The sequence below is a fragment of the Bos javanicus genome, chromosome 20 (assembly GCF_032452875.1).
Source record: "Bos javanicus breed banteng chromosome 20, ARS-OSU_banteng_1.0, whole genome shotgun sequence".
Lineage (NCBI taxonomy): Eukaryota > Metazoa > Chordata > Mammalia > Artiodactyla > Bovidae > Bos > Bos javanicus.
The window spans coordinates 8,469,432-8,491,298 of NC_083887.1; the positions used below are offsets into that span (position 1 = coordinate 8,469,432).

General features: G+C 35.6%; 1 protein-coding gene across 2 annotated transcripts in view; it reads right to left on the reverse strand.

Annotated features, from left to right (window-relative positions):
* The window catches only part of FCHO2 (FCH and mu domain containing endocytic adaptor 2), a 126,118-nt gene that overhangs the window by 38,872 nt on the left and 65,379 nt on the right, over positions 1 to 21,867 (reverse strand). For both annotated transcript variants that reach the window (XM_061393291.1, XM_061393292.1), the window contains 5 exons: positions 15,475 to 15,519; positions 13,395 to 13,467; positions 10,240 to 10,264; positions 1,547 to 1,607; positions 1,094 to 1,266 (listed from right to left, as the gene is read on the reverse strand). In XM_061393291.1, the coding sequence (XP_061249275.1) occupies positions 1,094 to 1,266; positions 1,547 to 1,607; positions 10,240 to 10,264; positions 13,395 to 13,467; positions 15,475 to 15,519 (377 nt within the window). The remainder of the gene's footprint in view (positions 1 to 1,093; positions 1,267 to 1,546; positions 1,608 to 10,239; positions 10,265 to 13,394; positions 13,468 to 15,474; positions 15,520 to 21,867) is intronic.

Sequence of the window (21,867 nt, forward strand, 5' to 3'; positions counted from 1 at the left end):
ATAAGTATGTACAGATAAACTAACTTGACATTCTAAGACATACTTTTATTCCCCACAGTTTAACATTTCTGAATTTAAAAGTATGACATCATTAGAAAGATCCATTATGTTGATTGTTTTTCTGTCTCAAAACCTATCGTTTAGTATCTCAGAATTGAGGAATTAATCACTATCAACTAAGAATTCTTATCTGTGCCTTTTCCAGTATGAAAATTATGGAAAACAACCATTAATTACAGTGACAGGAAAAAAAAGAAGATACAATTTAATCATGAGATTCATTTTAATGGAATTCCCTTTTACAATAAAGCTTACCAAAAAAAAAAAAAAAACAAACCCAAAAAATGGATGAAAGACTTTAACATCAGATGAGGAAAAGGTTAATACTGTAGTTTACAAAATTCTGCCTGAGACATATAGTAGTATTTATAAAATACATCAATGGCAAAAATAGTGTATTTTCCATGCTTTCACTTAAAACACATTCAAAAGGAAACAAAACTAAGCCAAACTCACAAACTCATTTGCCTGTATAAAGATTATAAACTGTATACTCAATAAAGCTAAAAATATAATAAATTATTTCCTCATCCAACATGCTTAAATTAACTATTACTAAGTGATTTTGAGGGTAAAGCGGCTGCCTATAATGCAAGAGACCCGATCTCTTGATTGGGAAGATTCCCTGGCAAAGGAAATGGCAACCCACTCCGGTACTCTTGCCTGGAAAATCCCATGGAAGGAGAAGCCTGGTAGGCTACAGTCCATGGAGTCAGAAAGAGTCGGACATGATTGAGCGACTTCACTTTCTTTCACTAAGTGATTTTTAATTTTTGTTAGTCCTTTGACCCAGGTTCAATCCCTGTGTTGGGAAGATCCCCTGGAGAAGGAAATGGCAACCCACTCCAGTACTCTTGCCTGGAAAATCCCATGGACAGAGGAGCCTGGTAGGCTACAGTCCACGGGGTCACAAAGAGTTGGACACGACTGAGTGACTTCACTAGAAACTATCCAGACGCAGGTAGATAAGCTACTAAACAAAACCCAAAGGCTTCTATATAGTGAGTGGAAACTTGCTTATTTTCTTACTTACAGATACTGCTGGGGAGAGTGTTATATTTCCTATAGACACTTTTAATTCATCCAAGGAAGCCATTGTGTGATGTGAGTTGTTTGGATGCACAGGTTTGATTTCTATCCGATACTTCTTTGGTTCTTCATCTTCAGAATCAGAATCACTAGATGAGTAGAAATGGTTCTCTTTGGTATGTGAGTATTGGTTAAAGAATCGAGTTTTTACATTATCTTAGTGCACAACCAGTTTTTCACACATTGATAAAAAGGAACAAAAAACTTTAAAAGGTAAGATGGATTTTACCAGAAATATAACTACTAACTTATTCATAACATATCAAATAAAGAACACAGAGGCACATTTTATTACAATTAAAAATTAAAGTCTTTATTAAACAATAGATTATTTTGTTATAACTGTCTACTTATATATGCCAACATAATCCACAAGAATACCCAGATGATAAAAGGATATCATTCTGATTTGCTTCTGGTTTTATACTATAGCCTTCTTCATCCACATCAGGAATGTTCTATGGGGAAAGAAAACAACTTTAACAATGGCTCCAACTGCAAAAACAGTAAAGGTTATCAAAACAGTCTTAATTTAACTATTACTGAGGGATTTTACTATAATTTATCAAATATCAAGAGATTAACAAAATTACTAACACTATGGGAAATTATGTCTTTTTAGTTAGCTTCTAATGATACTCCATACTTAAGATGTCTAAAAGAGAAGAGCACTGCAAACCAAACAGGATACACACGGAAAGGAAGAGAACAGGTGTTCCACTAGGCATGCCAGCAGTTCTTCGAACAACCAACTTTTCACCCAAATCTTCAAAATTAAGAAATAAAAGCATGGGATTGTGTGTATCATGGAAGAGAGGAGGTAAAATCAGAGGACTGACAGCTTGAGTACATGGAAATACATATCAAAATTACAAAACAAATAAATAAAAGACTACCAAGAAAATTTCAACTATACTAAAATACCATCTTTTACCCATGAGACTGGATAAAAATTCAAGTTTGAAAATATACTCTGTTGGCAAAGCTGTGAAGAAATGTACTTTTATATTGTGCTGGTATAAATACAAAATAGTACAATTCACACAGAGAGAAAAACAGCAGTATCTAATAAAAATATTTACATGCTTATTCTTCTACCCAAGAGTTCCTTTTCTAGGAATTTATTCTGAAGATATACCCCCCAAGAATTTAAAAATATACATGCAATAAGGTTATCTGTAACTCACAATTTTGGAAAGCACAACGTGTCCAAGTATAGATGAATAAATTATAGGTGTATACACAAAATTAAGTACTATGCAGGTATTTAAAAACAAAAAAGATGAGAAGTTTTTATGAACTGATATGTAGAGACCTCCAGGAAATACTGCTAACTGAAAAAAAACAAGTACAAGAGAACATATATAGTATACTACCTTTTAAGTAAGAAAGATGGGGAAATTTAAAATTTAACATATAGATATGTTTATCTTTATTAAAAAAAATACTGAAAAGATAAATAAAATAAAGCTGGTTCCAAAGAAGGAAGGGCAATGAAGCAGAAGGGATACAGAAGGGTCACTTCTCTAAAAATGCTTTTGTAGTTAGGCTAAAGACTATAAAATGTATGCTCAAATGGATCTGAAAAATATTAAAAACACATGTACGTATGCAAATGTAGTAAAACGTTAAAGGTATACAAGTGTTCTTTGTACTAGTTTACTCTTGTATATGTATTTTTTGAGGTTAGACTATATTTCCAAATTAAAAGTTTTTGAAAATGGGGAGGAAAAAAGGACTGCCAAGAAAAACCAGGGTTTACCAGTTGTATGTAACTGGACAGCCAATGGCCTTCCCAGGTGATGTAGTGATAAAGAAATCTGCCTGCTAATGCAGGAGACACAAGTTCAGTCCCTGGGTGGGGAAGATCCCTGGAGTAGGAAATGGCAACAAACATAAATATTCTTGGTTGGAAAATTCCATGGACAGAGGGGCCTGGTGGGCTACACACAGTCCATGGGGTCACACAGTCGGATACGACTGAGCATGCATGCAGAGGACAGCCTATATCATTTCTCCTGGTAAAGTTTCCCAGTCTTCCTCCAATCACTGGTTGAAGCTCATCAAGAGAAACATGAGGGATTGCTAATCTAAGAGGCACAGCACAAGGTTTACACAGTTTCAGCTTCCAAGTTATAACTGTATAAACCTTGTGCTGTGCCTGTTAGATTCTAATGTACCAGCTGCTGCTGCTGCTAAGTCGATTCAGTCGTGTCTGACTCTGTGCGACCCCATAGACGGCAGCCCACCAGGCTTCCCCGTCCTGGGATTCTCCAGGCAAGAACACTGAAGTGGGTTGCCATTTCCTTCTCCAATGCATGAAAGGGAAAAGTGAAAGTGAAGTCGCTCAGTCGTGTCCGACTCTTCGTGATCCCATGGACTGCAGCCTACCAGGCTCCCCCATTCATGGGATTTTCCAGGCAAGAGTACTGGAGTGGGGTGCCATTGCCTTTTCCCTAATGTAGCTAGCAGTGAGTTAACAGACTGGATTAAAGTTTAGAAGTGAAATATCTAATATAAGGTAAAGAGCAGATTCCATAGACAAAAAGATGACAAGTGATGTAGTTATGACCCCAGAAGTAGAGCACTTTCTTTGAGTTCTGTATGTTGCTTGCTAATGTGCAAATAATACTTAAAGTGCAAATAATCTGCAAATGATACTTTAAAGAAACCTTGCCAAATGTGGATTCATTAAAAATCAGAATGAAAAAGTTTTTTTTAAAATACTTTATTTGTATTCTTGATACCCTATAAATATAGCAGATATTTAATCTCCTAGAGGTTCTATGTGGGATCTGCTACTTACCCTATTTTAAAATTTGTTTACAATACACTATACTATACAATGTACTAATTTAAAATAATACAGAGCTGTTTTCTATAAGACCAAATAAACTGCTTTGAATCAACCTCCTGCAAATTACATCAATAAACTCTGGTCAAAATAAACAAAAACATCCATCTGAAGACACTGGAGAGTGACCCACAGTAACCATCTAAAATGATATACAAAGTGATATGCTTCAGAAAAGAAACAAAAAAACCAAACTATAAATCCAAGTGAAATTCTAAAAACAAAAGGTTCAAATAACCCACAGAAAAGTAGGAAAAAGAAAACAAAATTCAAAGACAGGTAAGAACAAAAACAAAAAATTAAATGGCAGACAAACCCCAACATGTCAATAATTACATTACATATTAATATACTATACACATATATATCAAAAGACAGATTGACAGGATGGATTAAAAAAACATGACCCATATGCTACCCATAAGAAACTCACTTCAAATAAACAAAAAGGGGTAGGTTGAAAGGAAAATGAAAAAGTATATACACCAGGAAATATTCATTTAAAAAATAAAAATGACAGTGACTATTTCACTATTAGATACTAATAAAATAGACTTCAGAAAGAAAAATACCAGTGTCAAAAGAAAACATTATGTACACAAAGACCTGTATACAATTGTTCAAAGTAGGATTTCTAATAGTCAAAAATTGGAAACAACTAAATATCCCACAATAAGTGAACAGACTTTGGTATACCTACATCGTGGAATACTGTTCAGCAATAAAAAGGAAGGAACTATTTATACATGCAACAATCTGGAATCATCTCCAGAAAAGGGTGCTGAGTGAAAAAATGTCCATCTGAAAAGGTTACATACAATTCCACTTAAATAACATTACTGATATGACAAGTTTATAGAAATGGAGAAAAGATTAGTAGTTGCCAGAGGTGGTTGGTGGGGGGAGGGTAGTATCAGAAGAAAAGTGACAGAAAAGGGGCAATTAAAATGAAAGATCCTCCCAGAAATCCAGCAATCACACTCCTAGGTATTCACCCACTTGATAGTAAAACTATTTTCCCACAAAAACCTGCACACAAATGTTATTAAGCTGCTTTATTCATAATCACCTAAAAGAAGCAGCAAGCAAAATATCCTTCAATAGGTAAATAAGTAAACTGTGGGACATCTATACAGTGATACTCTTTACTGCCAAAAAAGGAATGAACTATGGAGTCATGCAACAATATGAATAAATCTTAAATGCATATCTAATATTCCTAGGGCAAAAGAATCCAGTCTGAAAAAGTTGTATCTTATAGGATCCCATTTATCTGACATTCTGGAAAAGGTCAACATATAGAGGTGATAAACAGATCAGTAAATTCCAGGGATCTGAGCACTAGGACAGGGTTAAATAGGTGAGGGAAAAAAAGATCCTTATTTAATGGTAATGTTGTTTTGACTGTATTAGTATCAATATTGGAGAAGGCAATGGCACCCCACTCCAGTACTCTTGCCTGGAAAATCCCATGGACAGAGGAGCCTGGTAGGCTGCAGTCCATGGGGTCGCTAAGAGTCAGATACGACTGTGCGACTTCACTTTCACTTTTCACTTTCATGCATTGGAGAAGGAAATGGCAACCCGCTCCAGTGTTCTTGCCTGGAGAATCCCAGGGACGGGGGAGCCTGGTGGGCTGCCGTCTATGGGGTTGCAGAGTTGGACACGACTGAAGCGACTGAGCAGCAGCAGCAGCAGCAGTATCAATATTCTAGTTATATATGTTACTGTACCAAAGTTTTACAAGATGTTACCATCAGGAGAGGCAAGATGAAAGGCACATGAGACTGCTCTGTATTATCTTTGTAATGATCTATAAATTGACAATTATTTAAAAATAAAATGCTTTCTTGGCATGTGTTTTTTTAAAAAAATAGCAGTAATTTTTACTGTATAAGGTTTTCAATGCTAGAACTATTCATGATATTGATAAAAACTTACACATTACCTGTTTACACCTTTGTCCATTCAATCCATGGTTTCTATATTAGGGCCCCATACTGCTAGAGCAAACTATTAAGTCAAAAGCAGTACAAGAAAAAGAAACGAGCAGGTAACTTTAGTCAACAACCTTAGAGGCAGTTGGCGGATAGTGGTGGTAGTAATTTTTTTTAAATATTGGGATAAGAGCTCACAAGTCAACGGTATATTTCTCAATCTCTCTGGAGAGGGGAAATTAGCTAAAACTAAAAGAAGAGAGCAATTTACAGTTCGTCAACTTTCAAAAGATCTGTATCTCAAAATAATTTTTTAAAATTACATACATAGACCTTTGAAGAAAGGAAAAGAAAACGATGGATATTTCCCTACCAAAGTAGCTGACATTTAAGTTACAGTAAGACTAGCCATAAACAAAAAGGTGACAAATAGGCCATAATTGCCTCTTGAGATATCTGTATGCAGGTCAGGAAGCAATAGTTAGAACTAGACATGGAAAACAGACTGGTTCCAAATCAGGAAAGGAGTACGTCAAGGCTGTATACTGTCAACCTGCTTATTTAAGTTATATGCAGAGTACATCATAAGAAACACTGGGCTGGATGAAGCACAAGCTGGAATCAAGATTGCTGGGAGAAATATCAATAACCTCAGATATGCAGATGACAACACCCTTATGCCAGGAAGTGAAGAAGAACTAAGGAGCCTCTTGATGAAAGTTAAAGAGGAGAGTGAAAAAGTTGGCTTAAAGCTCAACATTCAGAAAACTAAGATCATGGCATCCAGTCCCATCACTTCATGGCAAATACATGGAGAAACTGTGGAAACAGTGGCAGACTTTATTTTGGGGGGCTCCAAAATCACGGCATATGGTGACTGCAGCCATGAAATTAAAAGACGCTTACTCCTTGGAAGGAAAGTTATGACCAACCTAGACAGCATATTAAAAAGCAGAGACATTACTTTGCCAACAAAGGTCTGTCTAGTCAAGGCTATGGAAATTCCAGTAGTCACATGTGGATGTGAGAGTTGGACTATAAAGAAAGCTGAGCGCTGAAGAATTGATGCTTTAGAACTGTGGTGTTGGAGAAGACTCTTGAGAGTCCCTTGGACTGCAAGGAGATCCAACCAGTCCATCCTAAAGGAAATCAGTCCTGAGTATTCCCTGGAAGGACTGATGTTGAAGCTGAATCTCCAATACTTTGGCCACCCGATGCGAAGAACTGACTCATTGGAAAAGACCCTGATGCTGGCAAAGACTGAAGGCAGGAGGAGAAAGGGACGAGAGAGGATGAGATGGTTGGATGGTATCACCGACTCAATGGACGTGAGTTTGGGTAAACTACGGGAGTTGATGATGGACAGGGAGGCCTGGCGTGCTGCAGTCCATGGGGTCACAAAGAATCGGACATGACTGAGTGACTGAACTGAACTGAACTGAGGCCATAAATAAATCATGGTGGTTTAGTCACTAAGTCCTATTCGACTCTTGCAACCTCATGGACTGTAGCCCACCAGGCTCCTCTGTCCGTGGAATTTTCCAGGCAAGAATACTGGAGTGGGTTGTCATTTCCTTGTCCAGGGGATCTTCCTGACCCACAGATTAAACTCAGGTCTCCTCCACTGCAGGCAGATTCTTCACTGACTGAGCCACCAGGGAAGCCCTAAATAAACCAGAGGCCATAAATAAAAGGAAACAACAAAAAATGAAAGCCTCCTTTCTCTGCTGATCACTACTGTAATCCTTCTCTTCAAAGGTAACCAAAATTCAACATCTTGTAACTCATTCTTTTTAAAAAAGAGAATGCATATCATATACACATGTATATATTTTAAAAAGCAATTATTTTAAAGACCACATAGTTCTTCCCATCAACAGACACAGAGCCATCTAGCTCTGTAACATGACTATGTCTTCAAGTGAATGTTTAATAATTTAACCAATCCCCATTTTAACTGATGCTTTCTTTAGTGCTTCCAATTTTTTGCTAATATCAACAGTGTTGAAATAAACATGTCTCTATCTACCTTTTCTCCTTATCTATATAAGCATATATCTTGATGAAGAATATATATATATACATGTGTGTGTATATATATATATATCAATACACACATGCAATGGCACCCCACTCCAGTACTCTTCCCTGGAAAATCCCATGGACGGAGGAGCCTGGTAGGCTGCAGTCCATGGGGTCGCTAAGAGTCGGACACGACTGAGCAACTTCACTTGCACTTTTCACTTTCATGCACTGGAGAAGGACATGGCAACCCACTCCAGTGTTCTTGCCTGGAGAATCCCAGGGATGGGGGAGCCTGGTGGGCTGCCGTCTATGGGGTCACACAGAGTCGGACACGACTAAAGTGACTTAGCAGCACACACATGCACATACACACAATGCCTGTGACTATAGCAATAACAGTAAAGCCCTAGCAGCAGCACTGCAAAGTCAAAAAGAATATACATTTCTTATTTGGAGAGATACTGCCAAACTATGCACAAGACAGATTATACCAGTTTACAGTCTTAACAACAGTACACATGTATCAAAACTTTTGCCAGTATGATTGGTGAATATAGAAATTTCATTTTAATTTGCATCAGAAGAAGACTACAATTTTGAATAACATTACTTATTGGAGAAGGAAATGGCAACCCACTCTAGTATTCTTGCCTAGAGAATCCCAGGGATGGGGGAGCCTGGTGGGCTCCTGTCTATGGGGTTGTAGAGTCGGACACGACTGAAGCGACTTAGCAGCAGTAGCAGCAGCATGATTATTCACCACAACCTTTTATTTATTCTTATTAAAATTGCCTGTTTTTATCCTAATGCCCTTTTCCTACTGGGATACTTGCTTGTCTTTTATTAAACTTACTTGTATAAAAATTTTGCAAAGGAAAATAATTAGCCCCTTGTTAAACATCTTGCAAATACACTCTGCCCAACTGTATTTTTAGTGATTCAAATCCTTCTGTGGTGTATTTTTTCTAATTTTATGATATTCATTTCTATACCATCAAATTGATCAATCATTTCTTACATAGCAGTAGAATTTCATGTCCTCTTTTAAAGCCCCTAATTCCAGATAAGTACTGGCTAAAGTTCAAAACTACTAAATATTGATCATTACAGAAAAGTATCAATAAACTAAGAAAATTTTAAATATTTTATTTATAGGAGTGTGTATATAAAATAAAACAAAGTATTAAAATTTATATTCAATGTTGCACTCATCAAATAAATGCTATAAATCATTCAGAAATAAAATGCATGATGAGCACTACAGTAAATGCCAAACATATCTGTTGACTTTTTCATTAATTAGTAAACTAAGGGTATCAAAACAGGCAAGTGGAAAGTAAATGTTAAAATTCCACACACACCAATAATTTTAGGCCTAGAGCTCATCAGAAGTTAATTTATTTTCACTATAAATTTATTAACAAACAATAGTTTTCTTATCTTAAAGCTGAAACGTGCAACAAAAATACGAGTTTTATCTTAAATAAAATAAACCACAATGTTTTACAAAATATGTAGTTCTTTATGTTGGTATGCCAATATGCTGAAAAAGACCATAATGTTTTGGAGTCAAAAGAAACAAGTTATGCAAGCAAGAACAATAAAGGAGAAAGCTTAACTCTACTACACTTAGCAACAGAACCAGTGTCTAATGACCAATCCTAATGACAGACCTGTCCATATCTGTCTACCCATTACTTAACATCACGTGGTAAGTCTATTCTCTCATTATAACCATAGGGAGCTCCATTTGATGTCTTCTTTAATTATACATGAAGAAATATATTTAAATAAGAAATACATACAAATTTTCTTTAAAACACAAAATAAAGAGCACACAAAAGTACTAACCATGTTTGTTGCTACTTTTTCTAAAATGTCAGTCTCCTAAACAAACCTCAAATACATGAACAGATACAGTAGTATTTTAATAGAGGTGAGAATCAATTAGTAACAGCACATTTTAAAATAAAACAGGCAGATTTGATATCTGACATATTTCCCAAGAAAGAGTAATATACTATGGCTCTACACCAATTTTAAAAGTAAATGTCCACTTTTCAAAGTTAGTTAGAAATAACTTACATTTATTAAAGGAAAGCATCTGGCAATGTAAAACCAAAAATACATCTGTAAAATAATTTCAATAGTGAATCTCTAATAATATGGCTAGTATTTTTTTTGGAAAGATCTGCAAACAAACTCAACCCAAATATGCTCAGTATTCCTAATGAAAATAGCTAAACTGTTTGTACCAAAATAAAATCTACTTACAAGTGAATCTGCATCAGGGCATTCCCTATTAAAACAAACAAAACATTATAAACATACAACTATTAGAACTATCTGGTAAATATACTGTATTGAAAGTGTTTGCTTTGGTACTGAAACATAACTTTCATTTAAACCCCATCAAAGTATTTAGAGAAATCAAATCATGAATATTAAAATATACCAAATGATTTTAAAATTCAGACATTCCCCTTTACTTATACAAGACAAAATAAAACCAAAAGCTTACAAATATTTTTAAAACTTTCAAAATTACTTCTTTTCCATGAATTGGCACATGAATCATATCAACGAAGCTGTCAAGGATTTCTAGTGGCTTTTAATCCTTCAGGTAGAAAAAGGTAAAAAAAACCAAAAGCAAACAAACAAAAAGCTCCCCTAAAGAAGAAAGTCTGGCTTTTAAAAAGCCTGTATTTACATTTATTGGTAAACAACAGTAACATTTTTAAATAAAAAAATTTTAACTTATTCCCTTTGAAGTACTTCCATAAGGCAGAATATACAGAAGTGAAACCACTTTTCTCCAAATATGTTAAATGAACAGCTAGACTTCCAGTTGGAATAGTTTCTAGTCTAATGTAATATGCAATTGAGCACTGATATTTTATCATTTAACTGATAAGCAAATATAAATCTGGATATAATCTAGTGAAAACTATTATTTTAAATCTAAAACAAAAGACACCAAGCTTCTCAACTAAACAAATAAAGCCCTAAATAAATAAAATTAAAGGCATTGAAGTCATTAGAATGAGGTTAGAAGAATTTATACATATACATTCTAAAACAAATTCACAAACAGAAATTAGAGTGTCTATTTAAAAGGCAGTGGATTAGGTATAGTCTTTGGCTTGATAGACTTAACTGAATATCATATCAGATTCTGCCACTTTAATAACAGTCTGAAAATGCAGACATTACACTTTAAGAGCTAAATGAAGAAAATAAAAAAAAATTAAAATATAAGATAATCAGGTAATCTGTATCAATTCAAAGACCAAGCACAAACCAGAAAAATCCATGAAGAACTTTCTTAAAGATAAGATAGAGTAGACTAAAAGAATGATAAAAAGAGGGAAATGACTATCCTGCTCTTAATTCAAAAGGGAGCACCGAGGGTAAATGCAAATCCCACTTGCCTTTATATTTACTTAAAATCATAAATGCTGAAAAAGGGCTTCCTTATTATTGGTAGATTATAAGGAATATTGTTATCAAAAAAACCTATGTATACTCTGAGGAAATGACTAGAAAAGCTACTATAATGATCAATTCAATCCCTGCACGAATCAAATCACTTAAGATGTTATCTACTTTTTAAAAGATAAAGTTGAAATATAAATGTAAAAGTTCCAAACCATTTATTCTCTGGCTTTAAGCCAGAATTCTCTAGTCTTTGTGGTAAAGCACTTATCTGTTTGCCTTCACAGCATGCAGTATGAGACCTGAAGATGAAGCCCCAGGAAGACCAAGCTCTGAGCAGGACCCCTCGTACACAATTGCTGGCATTTCAAAAGCCTTCAGGCTATGAGAAGAAGCACGCCAAGAGCCTCGGGCATTTCAAGCAAAGTGAACTCTTAACATTTTTCCTGCCAAGCAGTGTTGAAAGATGGCGATAGTGATGCAATGATTTAGGCATTAGTTTTCTGACTTAGTATTCTTATTGGTTAAAATATTCCAATATCCAAGTGGCCTAATGATCATATTGGGAAATTACTGATCATGAAAAACTACTTTAAAAACATGAAATACACAAAAATATTAGAAGCTCCCTAAATGAACAGCTCTGAAAGCTGTCAATTATATATATTAACTATTTATAATACAGTCACTAACAGATAAACTGGCTATATTTTTAAAATTTACTTACAAATCAACTGTTTAGACTTCAATTCCAATGTTATAAAAGAGATTAGGTTCCATCCCTTAGCAAAATACCCCCTTCACAAAGTTCAAAAGACATCTGCAGAAGAGACAGTAGCTATAGGCATAAGTCACTTTGCAAATAGTCTTAATTTGTTAAACCAAAATACCACTAGGGAGGAGGAAAGAAACAGACATTTGGAATGTTAGAAACTCAGATAAGCATATAACCAGGGAGGAGACAAGAATACCCAAAGCACAAATTGTTCTCTTACATAGAAAATATGACTGTCCATCAAAATATTAACTCTTGGGAGGGTTTTTCTGATTGTGCTAGCATAGCAGGGATTTTAAACAAATTTTCATTCAGTGTTACTGGATCAACAAATCACTTGAGATTTTGCATTAGTGTCTCTGCAGTCTAAATGGGTTGAATAATCAAGCAAAGAAAAGTTCCTTTAATTCCAATTTGTCTCTGGTTAATCATAGTTTAATGACTCTCAACCCCCATCGTATATTAAGACAACACAAAAACTTCTAAACTTCTGGGGCCTCACACCCAAAGAATCTGATTTCACTGGTCTGAAGCAGAGGCTGGCATAGATACATTTAATTTCTCAGGTAGTTCTACTGTGTAGCCAAGGTACAAAATTTGAGTTAGTTAATATACTAGTTTAATTTCACATATGATAACTGTATTTCTCTGTATACCAATTTATTTTTTTTAAAGGTAAAAGAAGTTTATACTGCATCTTCCATCTAAAACTGATGAATATAAATGTTTAAAATGTGTTATGGCTTTTTTCTCCTCCATTTAACATTTTCCATTTATGTATACGTATATCACTAAGTTCCTATATGCTTAGAGTTGTCTTGAAAGATTTTCATCGAATTGTTGACCATGGTGCTGCTTTTAGGTTATTAAGACTTAGAACAATTTTTAGTTTTCACTGTATTTTTTATTTTTTTAAATATGCATGTATAATTTTATAAAATAAAGGCATCTTTGAAGTTTCAATTTGAAAATACTAAAGCTTTCATCTTGAAATTTTAAAATAATATAAAAGGTTAACATTTTTAATTAAAACTAGAGGGGTTGGCAAATGTTCTTAGAAAAGTCTGTATTTTTCACACCTTAGCCATATATACTTTTGAGTTATTTCCAAAATAATTTTTTCTTTTCAAATTCATAATAAATTTTATTTTTATAAGACTATTTATAAAATATTATTTCTAAAAATGGAAAGAATTTTGACAATACTTAATATACTTACACAGACTCTGCATCCTTTTCCTTTTTAATTATTCCTGGTAAACCAAAAGTCTTTCTTTTCCTTGGTTTTATACCTTAAAATAAACATATATTGTTATAGAAACATGACTCTTCCTGATAAACATATTAAATTTATGAATGCATCTTGTATCCTGACACATGATTTGCTCATAAATGTTGATACTAAATTTGGATGAAAGAAATACAAGCATCAATTACTAAGCCCTAAAATTTAAATCAGGGCCATAATCTGTTTAAATTTTTCTTATGTTAATATAATATAGCCTGTTATTCACCAAAAGGTTATACATAGAACAATCACTTGAGCGATGACATTCTCTCCTCCTCTAAATTACCTCAGGCAAAGTAAGCATTTGCAGATATCTTAAGACTTCAAAGAAAGTACATCATTCATTATAAGAGATTTGGTTATAAATGCAGGTCAGATCACATTCTCTGTATAAAAGGTCACAAAATATAAATGTGCTGTTTTAAATAAATAGGTGACAACAGGTCCATTAACAGTATGACAGATATTTATAATATGGCATTCTTTTGTACATGTGTTATCTCTAATAAAAACAATGTCATAAGTGGATCCAACCATAAATGAGGGAAAATATCATTTGTTTTGCCAAATAAGGCAGTTCTTCCTCTTCTTGCATGACAAATTATTTTTTAAAAACGTCAGTAATGCTATCAATTGTTAACAGAATTCAGCACTTAAAGCTTAGCTGCTGTTGTTCAGTTGCTAAGTCATGTTCGACTCTTTGCGACCCCATGGACTGCAGCACACCAGGCTTCCCTGTCGTCCACTATCTCCTGGAGTTTGCTCAAATTCATGTCTACTGAGTCAGTGATGCTATCTAACCATCTCATCCTCTGCTGCCCTCTTCTCCTTTCACCTTCAATCTTTCTCAGCATCAGGCTCTTTTCCAATGAGTTAACTCTTCGGATCAGATGGCCAAAGTATTGTGCTTCAATTTCTGCATCAGTTCTTCCGATGAATATTCATGGTTGATTTCCTTTAGGACTGACTGGCTTGAGTACACCCAAGCTAACTTCACATCTTGTAGATGAAGAAACTCAAAAGTATTATGTAACTAAGTTTTTGTAACTGTTATACAGCTATTATCACTACAATCAGGATAATAATTCAAATGTCTTAGAATAATGTACTTGCTTTCATGTACAACTAATTCCCTGAACCATATATCTGTATAGCATATTAAAATATTTTTAAAATAAAATACATTTTTTTCCTCAGAGTAGGTATTATTTCTTATAAACATTTTTAAAGAACCCTTTAAATACTTTTCAGCTTTTGAGGAATTTTTAAAGATTACAGAGAACTTAAAATAATTACTGCTCTTAATCAAACAGCTAGTAACTATAAAAAGTCTAGGCCCTAGAGCTCCTTGACTGCTGAAGTAATAACCTTACACACACAATAAATAGCAAACCGTTTCTCTAAACTCTTACACAGGTCTTGGAAAAAAATCAAAGACTGCTTGCAAATTATTTCTAGCAGCTCACAAAGTGATATATAAAACACAACACACACACACACAAAAACCTACAACAAAAACTGCAGGTATCTCTTGGGTTTCATACTATAAACAACATAAATTTAAATAGGAAGTGTTGTGGACCCTTTCTCCAATTCAAATCATCACCTATTTTGAATGACAGTCACATTAGCATTAATGCATAACCTTATTAATTACTGAAATGCTACCCATTGTAGAATAAGCAGTATACATCAATATGTAGTGATGTTTCATATTTATAACATTAGAATGTTTAAAGAAGGATATCAATGGAGAAAACATTCTCAATGTTTATCTAAAAACAAATATATGTTATATTTAATCTTTTAAAAAATATATATTCTAACACATTAGCATCCTTCGGGCAAACTTATTACTTATAAAGCAAACATTAATACAGCAAGCCTTTAAACCACATTCAGATTTTTTACATCACTCCACAGACATGCCAACACCAATGGGCAGCAGCCTCTCTATTCAGTAAACAGAAGCTATCAGCTAGCTGCCACACATTACAACTAGTCAACTTACCTTCAACCACACTAGCAGGGTCACATTCTTCAAATTCAATAAGGCCTAAAAAGAAAAATGTTATTACATGGACGAGTACTGGTTAAAAAAAAAAGTGACAGAAAACAATCAGATGGGATCCCATTACATCTTTTTAATGATTCTGAAATGTTTCAGGGTTACCTGATGTTAATTAAAATATCAGCAATAGTTTAAAAATCAAATAGCAAGCATGTTCAGTGTTACTGGAAAAAAAAACTGTGACTGGCCCATTATTATGACCACAATTTACTGCAAACCCTTTATATATGATGCCACATAACTTGGAGCACAGAGATCTAACATGTAGTTGGGAGCTTGTTGTATGTACAGTTGAGAGAAAACAACAGTAAGAGGCAGTTGCTGAATCCTTGGTTGTGCTGGTGTTAAGACCAAGAGGCCAAGACAGCAAACACTCCTAGAATGGAAGCCTGGGACCTTGCTTGTTCAGTTCACCACTGCGCCCCAGCAAGTAATGTCTTCCATGAGTATCTGCTAAATAAGTAAGTGAATTAATTACATACTAGCTAAGAGGTGATGCTAAAGTCAAAACCCAGATCTATCCATATAGCAGGTCAAAGAATTTAAACTCTAGTTTGCAGGCAATGGGAAGAGCTTTCATGTGAGAAAGAGATACACATACACCTTCCTGAAAGTGGTCTTATATAAAATTAATTCAGCACTGGTACCAGAGATAGACTGCAGAGAAGGGGACAAAAACAAAATGGAAACCAGCTGAAAAACAATTAAAACAGCCCTGAAATGACAGGTCTGCTGAGACTAACCTTAAATGCTATAAAATGTGGTATCTTTCATATATGTAAAATACCAAATTATTTAGACAGTAAATAAAGTAGTGAACAGTAGGAATTGTTTTTCTATTGAAATATACATAAAACAAATTATCAAACTAAAATTTTACGTTCCACTAAATTGTCACTTTAGCCCTATTCTGTAATATACAAATTTATGCAAGTCAAGTTTTTTTGTGAAACCATTTTTAATTTATTAATGGTAATTGGTACAATCTGCTACATCAAGAGATTTTTAAATAGAGCTTGAAGTAAAGAGTACATAATCGATTTCACTACTGATCCTTCTGATATGTTAAGCTTAACTGTAACTATGTCCAAATTCATGATCAGAGTTCTTATAGGTCATTCCATTATGAAAGAAAACCACTAACGAACAAGGAAAATTTCTCTACAAGTAGGAGCATCTAAAAATATTGGCTAAAATGTCCTTCTTTTTACCTCTAAGTCAAAGATTTACTTCCTCAGTTCCAGTTTCTATTCAAATAGAGAAGATTAACATTTAGTGATAGGCAGAATAAAAGTCATAAATGTGATGATAAACAAGGTCTTAATTAATTAATTAGCAATACCTTCCCTACTGGGGCATTCTTATAATAAACATCATTTGGCTAAAACGAAAAAAATACATTCACTACTTCCATCCAAAAAATTCTTAAGAGTCAGAAAATGGCCCAATTAAAATTTCAAGGACTTCAGGTCCACTCTATAAATCTGGAAGCTTAAAAATTCATTAACTGAAAGGGTAATGAGCTTGGTCTTAGAATCCTTTAAAGGCCTACACTAATAGTTTACAGAGAGATGAGAACTGAAAGACTAATAAAGGTAAGGAATTTCAGTAGTATGTGCATCTGATAAACAGCCATCTTTTGCTGTTTAAGAATTATGAAGAATGAAAAATCTCTGCCTAAATCACCAGCCGTTTATTATGTATTATTAATTTTATCACTTCCTAATAAAGCTTGAGAGACTATAACCACCAGTCAAAAAAAAAAGACAACCAGAAACATAATTAATCAAAAATTTTCCTATTACAAGCACATCATTTGTGCCCAGTAACTATTTACAGAATCTATAATACTCAAGCTATGAGCTTTTTCTAGGGAACAAAACAAAACAGCAATACCAAATTGCATTATTTACAATTTTAAAAAACAGTATCTAGAAAACCTTTTAAAACATCACCTGAGTAAATATAGTATATATTCTTTTAAGATCTTTGGATGTCTTCAAATATGTGAAAATAGTAAGACATTCCTTATCCCTATTAACATCAATCCTTTCAAACAAAATTCTACATTTTTTTCTCACATTTTACCTAGACATATCTTGATTATTTTTCCCTTTATCTTTTTTTAAACATAATCTTCTTAAAATCTATCTGAAACAGAAAAAATATCAAATAAAAATAAGCTATTCAAAATGACATTTCTGAAATGTTAGATGTCAAATACTTTCAAATTATAAAATTACTATATATTTAAAAAAATTAATTGACTTCCATCCACACATAATCTTTTCTATTAAAACAGAAATACTAACAGTTTCTGGAACAATAAAACTAAATATATGCCCTTAAAAAAACCATTAAATCATGCATGAAAAAGATTTTCTCTTTCAAATGGCATACGCTCCACATGCTGCTTCACATGGCAAAGCTTTGCGTGCCTGGCTCAGTGCCAGTTGACAGCTCAGCTGGATATCAATGCACATTCTGACCCCCCTTGTAGCATGTCACTTCTGAACCGTTTCACAAGTAGAAAGTTTATTCAGCATCTCTCCCAAATGCAGTCCACTGCCCATCATTCTGCTATTTAATCATAAGACAAGTTACTTTTTTTGACAGTACCAAAGCCAGAGTGAGAGTCAAAGAATAGTTGCTACAACTGGAATTTCAATTGTTTTAGGCTCAATTAATTCTGTTGTCAAAATAAATAACTGCTCTTAGTACTTAGATTTTATGCTGGGCCACAAGGGCAATTTAGTTTGTATAAAAGCAAATAAGACCATTTTGGCTCTGCCTCCTGATGCTCTTTTATACATTATCTAAAAATGCCATCAAGAGTTCAATTAAATGCAGAAGAAATTGAAGGCAGACCTCAAAGAGGGCCAATGATCCAAAACCAAACAATTCTTATATATGATGCTTTAATCATCAGGTAGGAATAAATTGTTGCTAGCAAGAGAAAAAGTCAATAACCTAAACAATTCATCCAAATCTAATCTGGAGCAAAACATTTAAGAAATGTTACAGGAGGAAAGAATGTATTTAACACTAACCTTTCATCACTACATGTATTTTGTGGAATGAGGTAGAATATTAAAAAAATGTGAAACATTTAATTAATAGTTTCCATTGTTTTGGAATCAATTCTAAATCTCAAGCCATCAACAAAATTAGCAATTTTGTCTAGTTATAAACTGGCCCCCAAAATCAAATAGGTTTGGGCTACCTAAATCAAGTATTTACTGCATATACTCAACTAAAACCACAGATCACTGGTTCTATTTAGAAGCCAAATTAAAACATACAAATATGCCCAGACCTCAAAGTTCAACAAAAAGTGATGAGAATGAGGGAGAGATGAGGAAGAGAGGAGGGAGAGAGAAAGAGGCAAAGTCGGGGGAGGGCTCGTAAACAATGGGAGTCAGTGACATTTTCAAGCTTGCTCCTGGGCCTGTGGACCGCAACACAGCCACATTCCTACGTGTCTCAGATGCTGAACCAGGAAAGCTAACAGGAAAAAGAGCACCAAACTCTAGCTTGCAGTGGTACTCAAAGGACATGGAGGTTCAGGTCCTGGTTTTGCCACTTGCTTGTTGGCTAGTTATCCTGGACTAGTTACTTACCTTTTTTAAACCTAGGTCTTATCATTTTTATAAATGATATGGAGGGGTGATAATACCTTTTGCTGTATTTCCTTCCTCTTTCTCTTATCTACACATATGGCGGACTAGAAGGACGTGCGCTCATCTTCTCCTATGAAAACTCCAAAATTGCAACTCGCTACTGAACAACCATCGACAGGAGAATGCTGGATCCCACCCAAAAAAGATACCCCATGTCCAAGGGCAAAGGAGAAGCCACAGCAAGATGGGAGGAGGAGCAAAACTGCATTTAGAATCAAACCCCATACCCACCAGAGATGCTTGGAGGGCTCAAACAAAACCTTGTGTGCACCAGGACCCAGAGACCCCAAAGAGAGTAAGACAGACCTGCCTTTGAATGTCTGCGTGTTTCCTGAGGAGGCACGGATCAGCAGTGGCCTGCCATGGGGGCAGGGGCTATGCGTGCAGCAGATCTGGGTCACCCGGTATGTGGCATAAGCCCTCTTGGAGGAGGCCACCAATAGCCCCAACACAGAGCTGCTGAGCAGATGACCCACAAACTGCAGAACAATTATACCAAAGAAATTCTCACACTGCTTATACAGTTCTAGGACGCACAACAGATTTCCCAATCTAAGGAGCTGGCAAAGGGACTTAGAACCCTCAGGGAATTTGACTTTGGAGGCCAGTGGGATTTGATTACAGAACTTACACAGGACTGGGGAAACAGACTCTTGGGGGGCACAAACAAAACCTTGTGCACACCAGGAAACAGGAGAAAGGAAAAGTGTCCCCACAAGAGACTGACCCAGACTTCCTGGGAGTGTCCAGGAGTCTCTGGTGGAGGTGGATCGACAGGGGTCTGCTGCAGGGTCAGGGGCACTGAATACAACAGTGTGTGCACAAGTCCTTTCGAAGGAGGTCACCACTATCTTCACTACCCCTACCATAGTTTGGCCTTAGCTCAAACAACAGGGAGGGAACACAGCCCTCCCAATCAATGGAAAATTGGATTAAAGATTTACTGAGCATGGCCCTGTCTATCAGAACAAGACCCAGTTTCCCCTATAGTCAGTCTCTCCCATCAGGAGCTTCCATAAGCCTCTTATCCTTAGCCATCAGAGGGCAGACAGAATGAAAACCACAATCACAGAAAGCTAATCAAATGGAACACATGGACCACAGCCTTGTCTAACTCAATGAAACTATGAGCCATGCCGTGTAGGGCCACCCAAGATGGACGGGTCACGGTGGAGAGTTCTGACATAACGTGGCCCACTGGCGAAGGGAACGGAAACAACTTCAGTATTCTTGCCTTCAGAACCCCATGAAAAGGCAAAAAGATAGGACACTAAAAGAGTAAATCCCCAGGCTGGTAGGTGCCCAATATACTACTGGAGATCAGTGGAGAAATAACTCCAGAAAGAATGAAGAGAGAGAGCCAAAGCAAAAACAACTTCCAGTTGTGGATGTGGCTGGTGATGGAAGCAAGGTCTGATGCTGTAAAGAGCAATACTGCATAGGAACCTGGAATGTTAGGTCCATGAATCAAGGTAAATTGGAAGTGGTCAAACAGGAGATGGCAAGAGTGAACGTCAACATTTTAGTAATCAGCAAATTAAAATGGATTGGAATGGGTGAATTTAACTCAGATGACTATTGTATCTACTACTACAGGCAACAATCCCTTAGAAGAGATGGAGTAGCCCTCATCTCAACAATAGTCCAAAATGCAGTACTTGGGTGCAATCTCAAAAATGACAGAGTGATCTCTGTTCGTTTCTAAGACAAACCATTCAATATCATAGTAATCCAGGTCTATGCCCCAACCACTAATGCTGAAGAAGAATGGTTCTATGAAGACTTATAGACCTTCTAGAACTAACACCAAAAAAAGTGGCCTTTTCATCATAGGGGCAGAGAAGGCAATGGCACCCCACTCCAGTACTCTTGCCTGGAAAATCCCATGGATGGAGGAGGCTGGTAGGCTGCAGTCCACGGGGTCCCACAGAGTTGGACATGACTGAAGTGACTTAGCAGCAGCAGCATCACAGGGGACTAGAATGCAAAGGTAAGAAGTCAAGAGATACCTGGAGTAACAGGCAAATTTGGCCTTGGAGTACAAAATGAAGCAAGCAGGGCAATGGCTAACAGAGTTTTGCAAAGAGAACACACTGGTCATAGAAAACACCCTCTTCCAACAACACAAGAGAAGACTCTACACATGGACATCATCAGATGGTCAACACCGAAATCAGACTGATTTTATTCTTTGCAGCCAAAGATGGAGCTATATAGAGTCAGTAAAAACAAGACTGGGAGCTGACTATGGCTCCACTCATGAACTCCTTATTGCAAAATTCAGACTTAATTTGAAGAAAAGTAGGGAAAACCACTAGACTACTCAGGTATCACCTGAATCAAATCCCTTATGATTATACAGTGAAAGTGACAAACAGACTCAAGGTATTAGATTTGATAGAGTGCCTGATGAACTACGGACGGAGAGGTTATGACACTGTACAGGAGACAATGATCAAGACCATTCCCAGGAAAAAGAAATGCAAAAAGCCAAAATGGCTGTCTGGGGAGGCCTTACAAACACCTGAGAAAAGAAGAGAAGCTAAGGGCAAAAGAGAAAAGGAAAGATATACTATCTGAATGCTGAGTTCCAATGAACAGCAAGGAGAGATACGAAAGCCTTCCTCAGTGATCAATGCAAAGAAATAGAGGA